General features: G+C 49.0%; 1 protein-coding gene across 1 annotated transcript in view; it reads right to left on the bottom strand.

Moving 5' to 3' along the window:
- Window positions 1-4,116: 4,116 nt before the first annotated feature.
- Window positions 4,117-19,134, bottom strand: part of tap1 (transporter 1, ATP-binding cassette, sub-family B (MDR/TAP)) — a 41,288-nt gene continuing 26,270 nt past the window's right edge. Inside the window, exons 6-12 of the mRNA XM_060851041.1 lie at window positions 18,246-18,443; window positions 17,117-17,245; window positions 16,740-16,928; window positions 11,576-11,749; window positions 9,148-9,310; window positions 8,123-8,259; window positions 4,117-4,929 (exon numbers count right to left, since the gene is read on the bottom strand). Of these exons, the coding sequence (XP_060707024.1) occupies window positions 4,690-4,929; window positions 8,123-8,259; window positions 9,148-9,310; window positions 11,576-11,749; window positions 16,740-16,928; window positions 17,117-17,245; window positions 18,246-18,443 (1,230 nt within the window). The 3' untranslated portion in view covers window positions 4,117-4,689. The remainder of the gene's footprint in view (window positions 4,930-8,122; window positions 8,260-9,147; window positions 9,311-11,575; window positions 11,750-16,739; window positions 16,929-17,116; window positions 17,246-18,245; window positions 18,444-19,134) is intronic.

Here is a 19,134-nt window from a genome sequence, read left to right as displayed (position 1 = left end):
CTCACACTGTGAGGGAGGGACAGTGTGTCAGGGTGAGTGTGAGCTGCTCACACTGTGAGGGAGGGACAGTGTGTCAGGGTGAGTGTGAGTTGCTCACACTGTGAGGGAGGGACAGTGTGTCAGGGTGAGTGTGAGCTGCTCACACTGTGAGGGAGGGACAGTGTGTCAGGGTGAGTGTGAGTTGCTCACACTGTGAGGGAGGGACAGTGTGTTAGGGTGAGTGTGAGCTGCTCACACTGTGAGGGAGGGACAGTGTGTCTGGGTGAGTGTGAGTTGCTCACACTGTGAGGGAGGGACAGTGTGTCAGGGTGAGTGTGAGTTGCTCAGCTGTCCCCCCCAAATAAAGTTCTGAGTATTTCCATAGAATCACACCGTATGGGAGCAAACCCTTCAGCCCAGGTTGTTTATGCTGACCCGTTTCCCTAAATAGCTCCATTTGCCTCAAACCTTCCCTATCCATGTGTTCCAAATGTTTATTAAATGTTGGAAAAGTAGGGATTCTCTGAGACTGTGCCCTGTGCTGATTGGCAGTCAAAGCAGGAAGAAGGAAGAGGGAGTTTGAGAGAAGGTGGATTGTGTGATCAAACAAAAGGAGGAATATGTGAGAGAGTAAGAGTGTGATTAACACAGAAAGACAAGAGAAGTTGTGCATGTGACGTAGAGGTTTCAGAATGAGGCGTAGTGAGAAGGAGAGACTGAGAAACATGGAGAAAGAACCACAAGCTGACATAACAGGCTGGATACCAAAAACATGGTAAGAGAGATCTGAAGGGAGTGAAAGTTGAAGAGTTAAACAGTGTCCATTCTGAAGCAGGGAAGACAGGCCCAGCTTAGGCTGAGAGCTCAGCCAGGTCCCACTAATGGATGAGGACAACACCAGACGTGACCTTTCAATAAAGGATGAACACAGAAACATAACACTGTTTCTCCCACAAGGCTGAAAATGTCCCCAAGGCTCCTGTCCCCATCAAAGTGTGCTCGGCCTATTCGGTGTGTGATCACCCTGAGCGCCGTGACTAATCTCTTCTCAATAAATACCGAGGATTCACCAGAGAAAGTGAAATTAATTAGTGGTTGTGAGGAACCCCCGTGTGTCCTTAGTGCCTGCAGACCGTTTGATGTTAATGTTGACGGTGTTGGATAGGGAAGTGGAGCCTGAGATGCAGGGTATCCCTGTTTAAACCCGACACTCTTTCTTCAGGTCTGTTGTTCCCCGGCAAGGCCAGAAAGCACGGCTGTCACCAATAAGCTGCCACTGACTTGGACACACAGGATGGTCATTCAGGATTTTCACAGAATCCCAACAGTGTGGAAACAGCCCTTGGGCTCAAGAAGTCCACACTAATCCTCCAAAGAGTAACCCTCCCAGATCCATTCCCCTACATTTATCCTGACTAATGCACCTAACCTACACATCCCTGAACACCATGGGCAATTTAACATGGCCTATTCACCTAACCTCCAAATCGCTGAACACCATGGGCAATTTAACATGGCCTATTCACCTAACCTCCACATCCCTGAACACCATGGGCAATTTAGCATGGCCAATTCACCTAACCTGCACATCCCTGAACACTATGGGCAATTTAGCATGGCCTATTCACCTAACCTACACATCCCTGAACACTATGGGCAATTTAACATGGCCTATTCACCTAACCTACACATCCCTGAACACCATGGGCAATTTAACATGGCCTATTCACCTAACCTGCACATCCCTGAACACCAAGGGCAATTTAGCATGGCCAATTCACCTAACCTGCACATCCCTGAACACCATGGGCAATTTAGCATGGCCAATTCACCTAACCTGCACATCCCTGAACACTATGGGCAATTTAGCATGGCCTATTCACCTAACCTACACATCCCTGAACACTATGGGCAATTTAGCATGGCCTCTTTACCTAACCTGCACATCCCTGAACACCATGGGCAATTTAACACGGCCAATTCACCTAACCTACACATCGCTGAACACTATGGGCAATTTAGCATGGCCTATTCACTAAGCTGCACATCTGTGGATTGTGTGGCGAAGCCGGAGCACCCAGCGGACACCCATGCAGACACAGGGAGCATATGCAAACTCGAAACTCCATTTTAATTCAAATCAGTAGGAAAAGGCAAAAAGAAAGATTATAGACAACAGAGGAAGTAAAATGTGGATTTATGTGAGTGATAGATAGGGAAATTGAATGAGCTTTATTGTCACATGTACTCAGGAGAGCACAGTAAGAGGTTTACATGTCTCAGGCACACATTTCAGGTGTGTACAACGTACATAATCTTTAGAACAAATTGTTCAGAAAAAATAATTAGAAAACTAAAGAAACAAAAAGTTCAGCATAACTGAATAAATTAGAAAATAGGGAAATAAGAAGTTCAGACCTTCCAGCCAAAGCTATGGAGGTACCTAGCCTCCAGTCCATACCAGGCCTTACCTCCTTTCCATGCTAGGCTTTACCTCCTGTCCAGGCTATGTTTCACCTGCTGGCCACTCTGGAATCATCTCAAGGCCAGAAGTTCACAATGAGGCCATGCTGGGCCAGGCTGGGCATCCAGTGGACGCAGAGATAACCACCCTAGGGTGGGAGACCACACGTCAGGGTGGGACACTATCACGCTGGGCCGGGAGACTATTACACTGGGCCGGGACCCTACCACACTAGGCCGGGAGACTATCACACTGGGCAGGGAAACCACCGCAGTGGGCTGGAAGACTACCACACTAGGCCGGGTGACTGCCGAACAGGGAAAGTGCCACATCGGACTGGGAGACCTCCACAGCAGGCCAGGAGACCTCTGTGTCCTTGTACACCAGCCACTGAAAGTGAATGCAAGAGAAGAAGGTTGTGAAGACAGCGAACGTTACGTTGGCCTTCATAGCGAGAGGATTGGAGTGCAGGAGCAAGGCTGTGGTGAGACCATATCTGGAGCATTGTGTGACATTTTGATGTCTTTATCTGAGGAAGGACGTTCTTGCAATGGGTGGAGTACAGTAAGTGTTTTCCAGACTGGGGTGGCAGTGTGACCGGGTGACTCAGATTAAGGCTAAGAGTTTAAAGGACATTTTGGACTGAGGGAACTAGAAATGTCTTCACCCAGAGAATGGTGAGTCTGTGGAATTCCCTACTGCACAAAGCAAAAACAGCCCAAAAACATTGAATGTTTTCAGGTTGGAATTCGATACAGTTCCTCGAGCTATGAAGATAAAGGGTATGGGGTTGAAAGTGGGAACTGGGTACCCAGTTGGATGATCAGCCATGATCCGAGTGAATGGGGGAGCAGATTCAAGTGGCTTCCTCCTGCTCCTATTCTCTATGTTGCTGTGATGCATGGAAGTGCTACACTGTCCCAGTTACAATGTCAAAAGTGATATAGCTCTCAATATCTTGTCTTTCAGAGAGAGAGAGAGATGAGCGAGAGAGGGTATTTGAAAGAGGGCGGATCAGGACAGTGGACAAGATTTTTAAAAAAGTTATTTACAGGATGGGGGTATCATTGGCAGGAGCAACATTTATCACCCATCCTTAATTACCCAGAGGGCAGTTCAGAGTCAGCCACATTGCTTTGGGTCTGGAGTCATGCGTAGGCCAGACCAGGTAAAGATGGCAGATTCCTTCCCTTATGAGCATTAGTGAACCACGTGGACTTTTCCAGTGATTGACAATTAATCTGTGGTTATCATTTGACCCTTAATTTCAGAGTTTTGTTGAATTCAAATTCCAATGTGAACCTGTCCCCACCCCAGCCACACACCCCCCCTCCCCCCGTCCTCAGCACCTTACCTGGATCTCTGGATTAACAGTCCTGCAATAACATCACTGGGTCATCACCTCCAGTACAACAGACAGAGAAGATAAACTAGATCTAAGGGAGAGAGACTCAGAGAGACACTATCCGAGATTAGGATGAGGGAGAGAGATAATTAAGTATTGAGTTGGACTTTTAGGAGAGAAAAGTAATGTTTCTGATCCAGTGACCTTTCATCAATAACATTCCCATGGTTTCTCTCTGCCAGACCTACTGAGTTTCTCCAGCAGTCTCTATCTGTTTCAGATTTCCAGCATCAGCAGTAATTTGCATTTGGAAGAATTGTACAGGGTGTTTTAACCTGCAGATTTCCAACCCGTGGGGTTACAGAAACAACTTTTATTGAACAGTATCTACAGTCGAAAATACACTCAACGTCAAGCATCGAATGACATAATAATTCATGGACAATTTACAACGCGGAGAATTTACAAAACAAAGTCAGGAAGTGTAAGCATGTACAGTAATAAAAAATGGATTTCCAGTCACCCGGACTGGCCTCTGACCCGATCTGTCACTGAATGTGAGCTCCATCAGTCTTTGAACTGGTCTGTCGTGACTGGCTTCTCTCTGTCTCTGTCTACATCTCTGCCTGTCTGTCCACATCTCTATCTCTGACTATCTGTCTCAAGGTGGTGTCATTGTCTGTCTGTCTGTCTCTCTGTCCATGTTTCTGTCCACCTCTCTGTCTGTCTGTCTGTCCCTGTTTGTCTGTAAATATCTCTGTCTGTGTCTCTGTCTATGTTTTTGTCTGTCTCTCTGTGCTGTCATTGTCTGTCTGTCCACACCCAGTCTCTCTGTCTCCGTCAGTCCCTGTGTACTGTGACCTCCCAGCCTGTCTCCAGCTCCTGGACCTGACGGACTCCCTCAGTTCTCCAATAGCTCAGGCTCTTCCTCTTCCGTAATCTTTCCAAAGCCCTGGAAGTGTTTCTGGAGCAGCCGCTGGTAACAGCCGCCGTTTTCCCGCAGCTCCTGATGTGTGCCTTCCTCCACCACGGTGCCAGCCTCCAACACCACAATGTGGTCAGCCCTCTCGATGGTACTGAGACGGTGAGCAATGACTAACACTGCACGCTGCCGGTTACCATTGTACACAGACTGTAGCACCTGTGGGGAGGGGAGAGGCAGCGGGGTGGTTAGGTACACCGAGAGAATGAGAGAGAGAGAGAGAGAGACGGTGGGGTGGGCGTTAGATACGCGGAGAGAGAGAGAGTGAGAGAGAGAGAGACAGAGGGATGGTTAGATACAAGGAGAGAGAGAGAGAGAGAAGTGGAGGATGGTTAGATACATGGAGTGAGAGAGAGACAGAGACAGGGGTGGTTATATAGAACATAGAACATAGGACAGTACAGCACAGAACAGGCCCTTCAGCCCACCATGTTGTGCCGACCACTGATCCTCATGTATGCACCCTCACATTTCTGTGACCATATGCATGTCCAGCAGTCTCTTAAAGGTCCCCAATGACTGCACTTCCACAACTGCTGCTGGCAACGCTTTCCACGCTCTCACAACTCTCTGTGTAAAGAACCCGCCTCTGACATCCCCTCTATACTTTCCTCCAACCAGCTTAAAATTATGACCCTTCGTGTTAACAATTTCTGCCCTGGGAAATAGTCTCTGGCTATCAACTCTATCTATGCCTCTCATTATCTTGTATACCTCAATTAGGTCCCCTCTCCTCCCCCTTTTCTCCAATGAAAAAAGTCCAAGCTCAGGCAACCTCTCCTCATAAGATAAGCCCTCCAGTCCAGGCAGCATCCTGGTAAACCTCCTCTGAACCCTCTCCAAAGCATCCACATCTTTCCTATAATAGGGCGACCAGAATTGGACACAGTATTCCAAATGAGATCTAACCAAAGTTTTATAGAGCTGCAACAAGATCTCACGGCTCTTAAACTCAATCCCCCTGTTAATGAAAGCCAAAACACCAAATGTTTTCTTAACAACCCAGTCCACTTGGGTGGGCATTTTAAGGGATCTATGTACCTGCACCTCAAGATCCCTCTGTTCCTCCACCCTGCCAAGAATCCTGTCTTTAATCTTGTAATCAGCTTTCAAGTTTGACCTTCCAAAATGCATCACCTCGCATTTATCCAGGTTGAACTCCATCTGCCACCTCTCAGCCCATCTCTGCATCCTGTCAATGTCCCGCTGCAGCCTACATCAGCCCTCTATACTGTCAACGACACCTCCAATCTTTGTGTCATCTGCAAACTTGCTGACCCATCCTTCAATCCTCTCATCCAAGTCATTAATAAAAATTACAAATAGTACAGGGCCAAGGACAGAGCCCTGTGGAACACCACTCACCACAGACTTCCAGGCAGAATATTTTCCTTCTACTACCACTCGCTGTCTTCTGTCGACCAGCCAATTCTGTATCCAGACAGCTACATTTCCCTGTAACCCATTCCTCCTGACCTTCTGAATGAGCCTATCATGGGGAACCTTATCAAATGCCTTACTGAAGTCCATATACACCACATCCACTGCTTGACCCTCATCCACTTGTCTAGTAACATCCTCAAAGAACTCGATAAGGTTTGTGAGGCATGACCTGCCCCTCACAAAGCCGTGTTGACTGCATTTAATCAAGCCATGCTCTTCCAGATGGTCATAAATCCTATCCCACAGAATCCTTTCTAACACCTTGCAGACGACAGACGTGAGACTGGTCTATAATTGCTGGGGATTTCCCTATTTCCTTTCTTGAAGAGAGGAATTGCATTTGCCTCCCTCCAGTCCTCAGGTACGACTCCAGTGGAGAGCGAGGATGCAAAGCTGTTCTCAAATGGCGAAGCAATCACATTTCTCGCTTTCCAAAGCAGCTGAGGACAAATCTGGTCTGGCCCTGGCGACTTGTCAATCTTAATGTTTGTCAAAATTTTCAGCACATAGCTTCCTCAATCTCTATCCGTTCCAGCCTGCACACCGGCTCCTCAATGGTTTCATTCACTACAAGATCCTTTTCTTTTGTAAAGACAGAAGCAAAAAAACTCATTTAGGGCTTCCCCTACCTCCTCAGACTCTATACACAAGTTCCCTATGTTATCCCTGATCAGCCCTACTCTTTCTTTGATCATTCTCTTATTCCTCACATACGTGTAAAATGCCTTTGGATTCTCCCTAATCCTTCCTGCCAAGCCTTTTTCGTGCCCCCACCTGGCTCTCCTCAGACCATTTTTGTTCTCCTTCCTCACCTGCCAGTAATCCTCTAGAGCTGAGCAAGACCCGTGCTTGCTCCACCTTACGTGAGCTGCCTTCTTTCTTTTGACGAGAAGCCCCTCTGCTCTCGTCATCCAAGGTTCCTTGATCTTACCCCTTCTTGCCTGTCTCAGAGGATCACATTTATGCATCACTCGCAACAACTGTTCCTTAAAAAGTCTCCACATGTCTATAGTGCCCTTTCCATGGAACAATTGCTCCCAGTCCATGCTTCCCAACTCACATCTGATAGCATCATAGTTTCCTTTTCATATACAGAGAGAGAGAGAGAGAGAGAGAGAAAGAGAGAGAGACAGGCATAGTTATATACATATAGAGAGAGAGAGAGAGAGAGAGAGAGAGAGAGAGGGGGGTGGTTGTATACATGGAGAGAGAGAGAGAGAGAGAGACAGGGGTAGTTATATACATGGAGAGAGAAGGGGGTGGAGAGGGGTGGTTGTATACATGGAGAGAGAGAGAGAGAGACAGTGGTAGTTATATACATAGAGAGAGAGGGGGGTGGAGAGGGGTGGTTGTATACATGGAGGGAGGGAGAGAGAGAGAGAGAGAGAGACAGGGGTGGTTAGATACGTGGGGGGAGAGAGAGAGAGAGACTGAGAGGTGGGGTAGTTAGATACACGGGGAGAGAGAGAGAGAGAGAGACGGGGTGGTCATATACATGGAGAGAGAGAGAGACAGGGGTGGTTAGATACATGGGGGGGAAGAGAGAGACTGAGAAGCGGGGGTGGTTAGATACATGGGGAGAGGGAGAGAGAGCGAAAGAGACAGAGATGGGAGGGGTGGTTACATACCCGGAGAGAGAGAGAGAGAGAGGAAATAGATATAAAGTGTGAAAGACTTGGGGATTAGACCCCAGGCGGAGAGACAGAGAGAGAGACATGGGGGTTTGACATGGGGATGTTGGGGGGGGCGGTGGAGGGTGTGTGTGAGGGGGTTAGAGGGAAGTTGTGTGTAAAGGAGAAAAAGCGAGTGTGAGGGAGGAAAAGGAAGAGAGTGTGTGTGTGTGCGGGAGTGTGTGGGAGTGAGGTGATGAGAGATAGTGCTCAGGAATGACGACCCCTCCCACACTCACCGTGTTCTCACTGATTCCGTCCAGGCAGCTGGTAGCATCATCGAGAATCACGACAAGGGGGTGTCGGATCAGAGCTCGGGCAATGGCCACTCGCTGCTTCTGACCCCCGGAGAGCTGTTTGCCCTTCTCACCGACATCTGCAGATTGATGGGAGAGAGAGAGAGAGAGAGAGAGGAGTGAGGGGGCAGCTCAGCCAGAAAACAAGACACTGTCCCCAACAGGAGCACTCGGTGCTCACAGCACACAGGCCCTCACTCCGACACACCGAGAGGGGCACTCAGCAACAACAACACCACCCACCCGCCAAAACCCCAGCCTCCCATGGGACTCTGAACCCCCATCACTCCGTGTCTGGTTGCCCCCCACGCCCCCAACTCCATGCCCAGTTATCCCCTCGCTTTGTGCCAATTGCTATCTTCACTGCTCAGGGCCCAATTGCATTCTTCTCTATGCCCAGTTGACTCCATTCTGTGCCTAGTTGCCCCTACTCCAGGCCCAGTCGCCCCCCCCCGCACTCTGTGCAGTTATCCCCACACTTCGTGCCTAGTTATCCCCCACTCCGTGCCCAGTCACCCCTCTCACTCCGTGCCTAGTTACCCCCCACTCCGTGCCCAGTCACCCCTCTCACTCCGTGCCTAGTTACCCCCCACTCCGTGCCCAGTCACCCCTCTCACTCCGTGCCTAGTTACCCCCCACTCCGTGCCCAGTCACCCCTCTCACTCCGTGCCTAGTTACCCCCCACTCCGTGCCCAATTACCCCCACACTTTGTGCCCAGTCACCCCCCACTCCGTACCCAGTTACCCCCCACTCCGTATCCAGTTGCCTCTCCCACTCCATGCCCAGTCACCCCCCCACTCCATGCCCAGTTACCCCCCCACTCCATGCCCAGTCGCCCCCCCCACTCCATGCCCAGTTACCCCCCCCACTCCATGCCCAGTTGCCACCCTCCACTCCATGCCCAGTCGCCCCCCCCACTCCATGCCCAGCTGCCACTCTCCACTCTGTGCCCAGTCGCCCCGCTCACCAGTCTTGTATTGCTCCTGCAGTGTGGTGATGAAGTGGTGAGCATCAGCGCGGGTAGCTGCCTCCTCCAATGTAGATGGCAGTGGCTGCTGGTCCAGGCCATACGCAATGTTCCTCTCCACTGAGCGAGCGAAAAGCACCGGCTCCTGACTCACCAGTGCCACCTGGGGACCACGCACAAGCAGCAGCTCAGAAATCCCACCAGCAACAAGATGGGGGAGTCCCAACAGGGAAGGGGGTCACGCTCACCGTGCACAACACACCGAGCAAAGTTCCACACGAAAGGCTTGTGATCAGAGCCCTGCTCTGGGATGGACGAAGGCTCTGCAGGCTAAGGATTGCTTTCCTGTGCTACTAGACTAGACAGGATTGAGCTACATAAGGAGGAAGTGTTAGCAATTCTGGAAAGTGTGAAAATAGGCAAGTCCCCGGGGCTGGATGGGATTTATCCTAGGATTCTCTGAGAAGCCAGGGAGGAGATTACCGATCCTTTGGCTTTGATCTTTATGTTGTCATTGTCTACAGGAATAGTACTAGAAGACTGGAGGATAGCAAATGTTGTTCCATAGTTCAAGAAGGGAAGTAGAGACAACCCTGGCAATTATAGACCTGTGAGCCTTACTTCGGTTGTGCTAAAGCGTGAGGAAGGGTTATAAGAGATAGGATTTATAATCATCGAGAGAGGAATAAGTTGGTTAGGGATTTGGTTTTGTGAAGGGTAGCTTGTGTCTCACCAACCTTATTCAGTTCTTTGAGAAGGTGACCAGACAGGTGGATGAGGGTAAAGCAGTTGATGTGGTGTATATGGATTTCAGTGAGGTGTTTGATAAGGTTCCCCATGGTAGGCTATTGCACAGAGGCATGGGATTGAGGGTGATTTACTGTTTTGGATTAGAAGTTGGTGAGCTGAAAGAAGAAAGAGGGTGGTGGTTGATGGGAAATGTTCATCCTGGCATTCAATTACTAGTGGTGTTCTGAAAGGATTGGTATTGGAGCCACTTTTGCTGTTCATTTTTATAAATGACCTAGATAAGGGCGTAGAAGGAGGAGTTGGTAAATTTGTGGATGACACCAAGGAGAAAGCAGGTGAATAGAGTTGTTAACAGTGCGGATGGATGTTGCAGGTTACAGAGGGACGTAGATAAGCTGCAGGGCTGGGCTGAAAAGTGACAAATGGAGTTTAATGCGGAAAAATGTGAGGTGATTCAGTTTGGAAGGAGTAACAGGAATACGGAGTATTGGATGAATGGTAAGATTCTTGGTAATATGGATGAGCTGAGAGATCTTGGTGTCCATGTGCATAGATCCCTGAAAGTTGCCACCCAGGTTGATAGGGTTGTTAAGAAGGCATAAGGTATGTTCGCTTTTATTGGTCGAGGGATTGAGTTTCATAGCCATGAGGTCGTGTTGCAGCTGTACAAAACTCTGGTGCGGACGCACTTGGAGTATTGCGTACAGTTCTGGTCACTGCTTTTTGGGAAGGATGTGGAAGCTTTGGAAAGGATTCAGAGGAGATTTACGAGGATGTTGCCTGGTATGAAGGGAAGGTTTTATGAGGAAAGGCTGAGGGACTTGAGGCTGTTTTTATTGGAGAGAAGAAGGTTGAGAGGTGACTTAATTGAGGCATATAAGATGAGGGTTAGATAGGGTGGGCAGTGAGAGCGTTTTTCCTGGGATGGTAATGGCTAGCATGAGGGGACATAGCTTTACATTGAGGAGTGATAGATATAAGACAGACGTCAGGGGCAGTTTCTTTACTCAGACAGTAGTAGGGGCATGGAATGCCTGTGGAGACAATAGTTTCCTCGAAATCTTTAAGGGCAGTTAAATGGTCATTGGATAAACATATGGATGAGATTGGAATAGTGTAGGATAGATGGGCTTCAGATTGGTTCCACAGGTCTGCGCAACATTGAGGGCCAAAGGGCCTGTACTGCGCTGGAATGTTCTAGGTTCTATTACCAGGAATTGCAATATAACCCCTGATTATCCTGCAGTATTTTGCACTCCTAGGAGGGTTGTATATGACCCTCTCTCTCTCATACACATTCTCCCAGGATGGGGTGTGTATATGACTCTCTGTCTCTGTCCCTGGCTAGAGATGTATGACCCTCTCACTGCCCCTTATGGGTATGTGACCTTCCCTATGCTCCTGGGGGTGAGGGTGTAAGTGACCCTCTCTGCCCCTGGAGGTTCTCCCCACCTCCCCTTCTCTCTGCCTGTCACTAGGGGAAGGTATGCGACACACTCCCCTTGGGGGTGGGTTGGTAAATAATACTGTCTCCCTGCTCCTGAGGGATATATGACCCTCTCCCTCTGCTCCTTTGGATACATGAAACAATCACGCTGTCTCTAGATGATATATGGCACATCCACCCCCCTCCCCCATTCCGCCAGGGTCAGGGTGTATATTCCATGCTGTGCCTTACCTTGCTGTGGTAATATTTATGTTCATATTCCTCAATGGGTCTGCCATCCAGCAGGATCTGTCCGGACTGAGGTTGATAAAACCTCTCCAGCAGGTTCACACACGTCGTCTTACCCCCTCCGGAGGGTCCCACCAGGGCCGTGATCTCACCACACTTCAGCTCAAAGGAGACGTTCTGGAAATGGGGGCAGACTCAGTCAGATATTGCTCACGGTTTGAATCAGTTTCCCATCTCTCTGTGGCCAGAAACACCAGGAATGGACTCTCCAGTGTGTCACCTGACACAATGTAATCATTCCTGACCTGAATGTGTCTTCCCTGCTTTCTCATAGCCCTCCATCCCTCATGGGAAACACCACTTCTCAATCTTAGGTCTGACTCATATGGAAAATAAAGACCATGAAAGCATGGGAAGGGTGAAAGCATGAAGCCCACTGGCCATCTGTGGTCTGTGGAAGGCAGGGTGGGATAAGAAATGTGGAACATTCTTACACTAATTAGCAAAGAAAGGTTAAGGCTGAAAGGGCACTATGGCAAGATGAGATAACACAAGTAATAAAGTAAGTTAAGTATCATTGTGACAAGATTGGGACCATAAATATTTGGGACACAACATTAAAATATCTAATTAATAGTTAGTAGAGTCAGCTTGAGACTATTATAATAGATGGAATAGCTAAATATCTATCTATTAGTCTGGAATGGAAGATCACTGTTGCAGAGTTAGCACTAAATATCTAACTGTGACATTAGAATAACATTAAGCAGAATGTACAACTAAAGAGATAATGGGAACTAACATCACCGGTTTATTGTGTAGTTAGAGTGAGATACTTTGATTAATAAAGTTGGACTTGCTGATAAACTAACAGAAACATGATAAAAATAAAATAAAAATCCATGGACCCTGAGGTTCGTTGAGAATCTGCTTTCTCAGTGTCACGGTTTTTTGTTTGCAAATAAAAGACCTACTTCTTGAAGAACTCTCTGCGTCCCTATATTTTCTCCACCACACTCGCCGAACCAGCGGCCTGTCGTGGGGACAGAGTTTGAGGTTCCCGGTATTGCTCTGTGTGAAACGTTCTCCCTTGCCTTGACCCTTGACAGCCTGGCTCACACGACAAAGCCCTGCAGGCGTTCTTCTGGACAGACCCTGACAGGGAAACAGCCCATCCCCTTCAATACGTCACCCCCATGGCTCCGACAGTCAAACCCAGCCTGGCTCAACTGGTGAGGACTGCAGATGCTGGAGAGTCAATGGTAGGAAGGGCACAGCCGGTCAGGCCGCATCCGAGGAGCAGCAGAGTCGACGTTTCGGCCATAAGCCCTTCCTGATGAAGGGCTGCTGTGCTTTTCTAGAGCCACTCTTTTCAAGTCTGTATCAACTGGCCTCTCATAGACTGCAGGATACAGGAGCAGAATCAGGACGTTCGGCCCATTGAGAGTCTGCCTCACCATTTGATCAAGGCTGAGAGATTTCTCAACCCCATTCACCTGCTTTCTCCTTGTAACCCATGGTCCCCTTACTACCTCTCCATTTCTGTTTTGGATACACTCAGTGAGGTGGCCTCTGGGGCAATGGGTGCCACTGACGCCCCACACACCTCATCTCAGATCTGAAGGGCTACCCCTTCACTCGGAGGCTGTGCCCTTGGGTCCGAGTGGAAACATTTTCTCCATATCCACTGTATCCACGTTTTTCAGTATCCTACCCTCTAACCGCCATCAAGTACAGATGCAGAGTCCTCAACCACTCTTCATATGACAAGCCCTTCATCCCCAGGATCATTCCTGTAAACGTCCACTGGACTTGCTGCAATAGCCCAACCACAAGTGGCCCAAAACCACTCACCATATTCCACATGCAGTCTAATACAGCCTCAGCTGTACATCTCTGGTATTCTAGCTCGCTTGAAATGAAAGCTAACATTGTATTTGATTTCCTAACTGCCTACTGATCCTGCCTGTCAATCTTGAGACAATCCTGAACAAGGATACCCGAGTCACTTTGTATTTCAGAATCTTGAAGCCTTTTCCTGTTTTAGAACACCTCTACTCTTCCTAGCAAAGGGCACGACCTCACACTTTGCCACATTATATTCACCTCTATTCAACTTCTTTACCATTCCTGCGAGCTTGTCTGAGTCCTTCTACAGCTCCCTCAATGTTAGCAACAATGCCCTCAGTTCCTTCATTAGAAAGAATGTACAACATGAATCGTTGTAGTCAAAGGCCTTCAGAACTCCAAATAGATCATGTCCACTAGCTCTCCTTGTTCTAACTTCCTCGTTATCTCCTCAATAACTTCTAACAGATTTGTCAGACATGACCTCCCCCGTGCTGACTCAGCTTGATTTTACCAAGCACTTCCAAATAATCCACAATCTCATCCTTAATAATACACTCTATGATCTGACCAATGACCAAAGTCTGGCCAACCGGCCTATAATTTCCTGTCTTCTGCCTCCCTCCCATCTTAAAGAGGGGTGTTACATTAACCATTTTCCAGTCCTCTGGGACCCTCCCTGACTCCAGTGATTCCTGAAAGATCACCACCCATGCCTCCACCATCTCCTCAGCTCTCTCCTTCAGAACTCTGGTGTACAGCCATGGAGATAGAGTCATAGAGATGTACAGCTCAGACACAGTCTCTTCTATCTAACTCATCCAGATATCCTAAATTAATCTAGTCCCATTTGCTAGCACCCGGCCCATATCCCTCTAAACCCTTCTTGCTCATATACACATCCAGATGCCTTTTAGAGTCATAGAGTCATAGAGATGTACTGCATGGAAACAGACCCTTCGGTCCAACCTGTCCATGCCGAACAGATATCCCAATCCAATCTAGTCCCACCTGCCAGCACCCGGCCCATATCCCTCCAAACCCTTCCTATTCATATACCCAACCAAATGCCTCTTAAATGCTACAATTGTACCAGCCTTCACCATTTTCTCTGGCAACAGATTCCATGCACATACCACCCTCTGCGTGAAAAAGTTGCCCCTTGGGTCTCTTTTATATCTTTCTCCTCTCACCCCACCCCAGGGAAAAGACCTTCCCTATTCAACCTATCCATGCTCCTCACGATTTTGTAAACCTCCATAAGGTCACCCCTCAGCCTCTGACGCTCCCGGGAAAACAGCCTCAGCCTGTTCAGCCTCTCCCTGTACGTCAGATCCTCCAACCCTGGCAACATCCTTGTAAATCTTTTCTGAATCCTTTCAAGTTTCACAACATCTTTCCGATAGGAAGGAGACCAGAATTGTATGCAATATTCCAACAGTGGCCTCACCAATGTCCTGCACAGCTGCAACGTGACCTCCCAACTCTTGTACTCAATACTCTGACCAATAAAGGAAAGTATACCTTCTTCACTATCCTATCTACCTGCGACTCCACTTTCAAGGAGCTATGAATCTGTACTCCAAGGTCTCTTTGCTCAGCTACATTCTCCAGGACCTTACCATTAAGTGTATAAGTCCTGCTCTGATTTGCCTTTCCAAAGTGCAGCACCTCGCATTTATTGAAATGAAACTCCATCTGCCACTCGCCCGTTGGCCCATCCCTCTGGTCTGGGTGATTTATCCACCTTGACACCATCTTCCCCAGCACCTTCTCCTCAGTGAAACCCACTACACTCACCCCTGTCCCCTGACTCTCTTGAAGTTCTGGGAAACTATTGGTATCTTTCACTGTGAAAACTGTTGCCAGGTATCGATTTGGTTCCTCTTCCATTACTCCTTCATCCACCTTATTTCCCAGCTGTCCTTTCCTGTCTCTCTCTTCCCTTTAGCTATCAAAAGAGAACTCTTACAATTCCTGTTACTTGCTAGCTTAGTCTCATATTTCATCTTGCCTCGCCTTAATTTTGTTTTGGTTATCATCTGCTGGTTTGACAGCTTCCGAAACCTCTGGCCTCCCTGTAATCTTCACTGCATTGTATGCTTTCTCTTTGAAGCTGTTCCTGATTTGCCTTGTCAGCCATGGTTCCCTATTCCCCCTCCTTTAGTATGTTTCTTCTTCCTTGGGATGAATTTCGGCCGTGCATCCCAGAATTCCAGCCATTGCTACTCCACTGTCATCCCTGCTAGGCCCCCTTTTCCTACCAGTTCTGGTCACCTCCTTCCTCATGTCCTTACTTGACGATAATACCATTACATCGGATTCAGGCTTCAATCAACTGCAGAGTCAATTCGATCACATTTTGGTCAATGGACCAGAGGTGTTCCTTCACCTTCAGCTCCCTAATCGAGTCTGCCTCATTACACAGCAGCAAATCTAAACATGCTTGTTCCCTCGTCCGCTGCTCCAAACAACCATCGCATAGGTATTTCACAAATTCCTTTTTGTCAGATCCACCACTACCCTGCTTTTCCCAGTCCACCTCCATGTTGACAGTCCACATGAGTATTATCACAGTGCCATTTAAAGGCCTTTTCTACTATTGATTTATTTTCTGCTGCATTTTAGCTCAGGAATATTCTATGGAATCTACACTGCAAAGCTAACTTCTCCTTCCTTCATCTCTCTAGCTCTTCTGTGCCATTCTCTCTCCCTCTCTCTCCCCCCATCCCTCTGTCTCTGCGTCTTCCTGTCTGTCTGTCTGTCTGTCTCTCTCTTTTTCTTCCCCTTTCTCTCTCCCCGTCTCTCTTTCTCTCCATCTCTTTCATTCTCAAATCTCTCTCCATTTTTATCTCACCCCTTCCTCCCTCTGTTTTTCTCTCTCTTTTCTTCCTGTGTCTTTCTTTCTCGCCCACTGCCTTTCTTTCTCTCTCTCCCCCCTCCATTTTTCTCTCCCCATATCTCTTTCTGTCTCTCCATATATCTCTCTCTTTTTCCCTCTGTTTTTCTCTCTCTCTTGCCCCCCTCCCTCTATCACTCTCCTTCCCCCTCTGTTTCTCCCTCTCCTTCCTGTGTCTTCCATCTCTCTGTCTCCCCACCCCCATCTATCTGCCTGTATCTCCCCCTCTACCTCCCCTCTCTCCCTCCATCTCTCTGCCTCCCCCTCCTCTCCCTGCCCAGGCTCTCCCCCACACCCCTACTCCCCCTCTCCCTCCATCTCTCTCTCTCTCTCTCACACAGTGTCCCTCTAGTTGGCACTGACTGGGACCTTGCCATCCCACAAGGTCATGTGATGTGAGAGGTAACAGGGTGCCGGTACCTTCAACACGGGTGTGTTTGGTCGTTTCGGGTACGAGAAGGTTACATTCCGGAACTCGACGTGTGCCCGGAGTGACTGTGGTGCCAAGGTGCCCAGTGTAGCGGGATCAGGCGGCTGGTCTATGTACTCAAACACCTTCTCTGATGCCCCAACAGCTTTCTTCACATTGGGATAGACAGAGATCAGCACCTAGGGTCAGATGCACAGGTAGGATCAGAGGTCAGGGAGGTCAGAGGTCAAGGGAGGCCGTGAGAACCAAGGTCAGCGGAATCGCAGAAACAGAGGTCAGTGGAGGTCATGGGAATGGAAGTCGGGGGGGGGTCATGGAAACCGAGGTCAGCAGGGGGTCACAGGGAATGGTGTGCCTCATCACTCACCTCGATGGCAGTGGTGAACTGTAGCTGGTAGAAGATCATGGAGACGAGAGTCCCACTCGAAACACTGCCTCCTGAGACCAGGCAACCTCCGATGTAGAGCAGGGTGACCTTCAACGCCAGGTCTGACAGCTGAGGTGTGTAGGAAAAACCATCGAGAGAGAGAGAGAGAGACACACACACAGAGACACAGAGAGAGTATGAGAGAGAGGGAGAGTGAGAGAGGGGGCAGGGAAGAGGAAGAGTAGGGAGTGGGACGAGTGAGAAAGAAGGTGAGAGTGAGAGAGAGGCAGAGAGAGAGAGAAGGAGAGGGGGGGGAGAGAGGGAGGGAAAGAAAGAGGGAGGGAGAGGGGTGATAGAGAGTGAAAGAGAGAGAGTCACCAACAGATTTACAAAGGGATTTGGACACTAGCCCCATTTCCATCCCACTGCCCTCTCCCTCACAACCCCTACTCATCCCCCACAACCCATCCCCCTCCCTAACAACCCCTCCCCTTCCCTGACAAGCCCTACCCATCCCTCACAACTCCTACCCATCCCAAACCTTACCCTCCTTCACAACCCCTCTGCCTCCCTCACAACCCCTCCCCTTCCCTCACAACCCCCACCCATCCCAAACGCTACCCCTGTCTCCCAACCCCCACCCATCCCAAACCCTCCCCCTCCCTCCCAACCTCTCCCCCTCCCTCACAACCCCTCCCCTTCTCTCACAACCCCAACCCATTCCTCACAACACCTACCCATCCCAAACCCTACCCCTCCCTCACAACCCCTCCCCCGCCCTCACAACCCCTCCCCTTCCCTCACAACCCCCACCCATCCCAAACCCTCCCCCTTCCTCACAACCTCGCCCCCTCCCTCACAACCCCCACCCATCCCAAACCCTACCCCTCCCTCACAACCCCAACCATTCCCTCACAACCCGTACCCCTCCCTCACTCTCTCCCTTACTCTCACTCCTCCTCACTTCCCCTCCCCCTCCACCCTCACCCTTCCACTACCCCTTCCCTCATCATCACTGCTACGTTAATCCAGTTGCCCCGGTCTCACTGTAGAAGTTGACACCTGGCTGTGACCCTGAGTGAACGGAGGGTCCCCCTGGACTGCCCCTGGGAAAGGGAAAGTCCCTTACGCTGTTGGTCCACATGAAGCCAGCGTAGGCTGCTGCCTCCTTCTTGTTGAGGCGGTATGTGTCCTCCAGCCGGTCACTATAGCGACGAGACTCGCCATCCTCATTGGCAAAGCTCCGCACAGTCTTCATTGAGGAGAAGGTTTCCATCGCCACGTCGTTCGCCTTGGCCAGGGATTCCTGAACATCGACTGCCAGTTTCTAGCACACCCGCAGAGAGAGAGAGAGAGAGAGTTAGTGAGTTGTTACAGTTAGTGACTGTTAGAGAGAAAGTTAGTGAATGTGAGGGAGAGAGAGATACTGAATATGAGGGAGAGAGTGAGTGTTAGAGAGTCAGTGAGTGTTAAAGAGAGGGTGTGTGTTAGAGAGAGTTAGTGAGTGTTAGAGAGAGAGAGAGAGAGAGTTAGTGAGTGTTAGAGAGAGAGTCAGTGAGTGTTAAAGAGAGAGTTAGTGAGTGTTACAGAGAGTTAGTGCATGTTAGAGAGAGACAGTCAGTGAGTGAGTGTGAGAGAGACTGAGAATTAGTGAGTGTTCGAGGGAAAGTTAGTGAATGTGAGGGAGAGAGAGCTAGTGAGTGCTAGAGAGAGAGAGAGTTAGTGTGTGTTAGAGAGAGAGTTAGTGAGTGTGAGAGAGGCTGAGAATTAGTGAGTGTTAGAGAATTAGTGTGTGTTAGAGAGAGTTAGTGAGTGTTAGAGAGAGAGTTAGTGAAGTTAGTGAGTTTTAGAGCGAGTCAGTGAGCATTAGAGAGAGAGAGAGTGTGTTTGAGAGAGTCAGTGAGTGTTAGAAAGAGAGTCAGTGAGTGTGAGAGAGAGGGTCAGTAAGTGTTAGGAGTGGTAAGGACTCAGTCATCACAGAACGACTCCAATATTAGACACTGAGGGAGTTTATATTG

This window comes from Hemiscyllium ocellatum, chromosome 35 (assembly GCF_020745735.1).
Source record: "Hemiscyllium ocellatum isolate sHemOce1 chromosome 35, sHemOce1.pat.X.cur, whole genome shotgun sequence".
Classification (NCBI taxonomy): domain Eukaryota; kingdom Metazoa; phylum Chordata; class Chondrichthyes; order Orectolobiformes; family Hemiscylliidae; genus Hemiscyllium; species Hemiscyllium ocellatum.
This window is presented reverse-complemented; position numbering and strand designations above follow the sequence as displayed.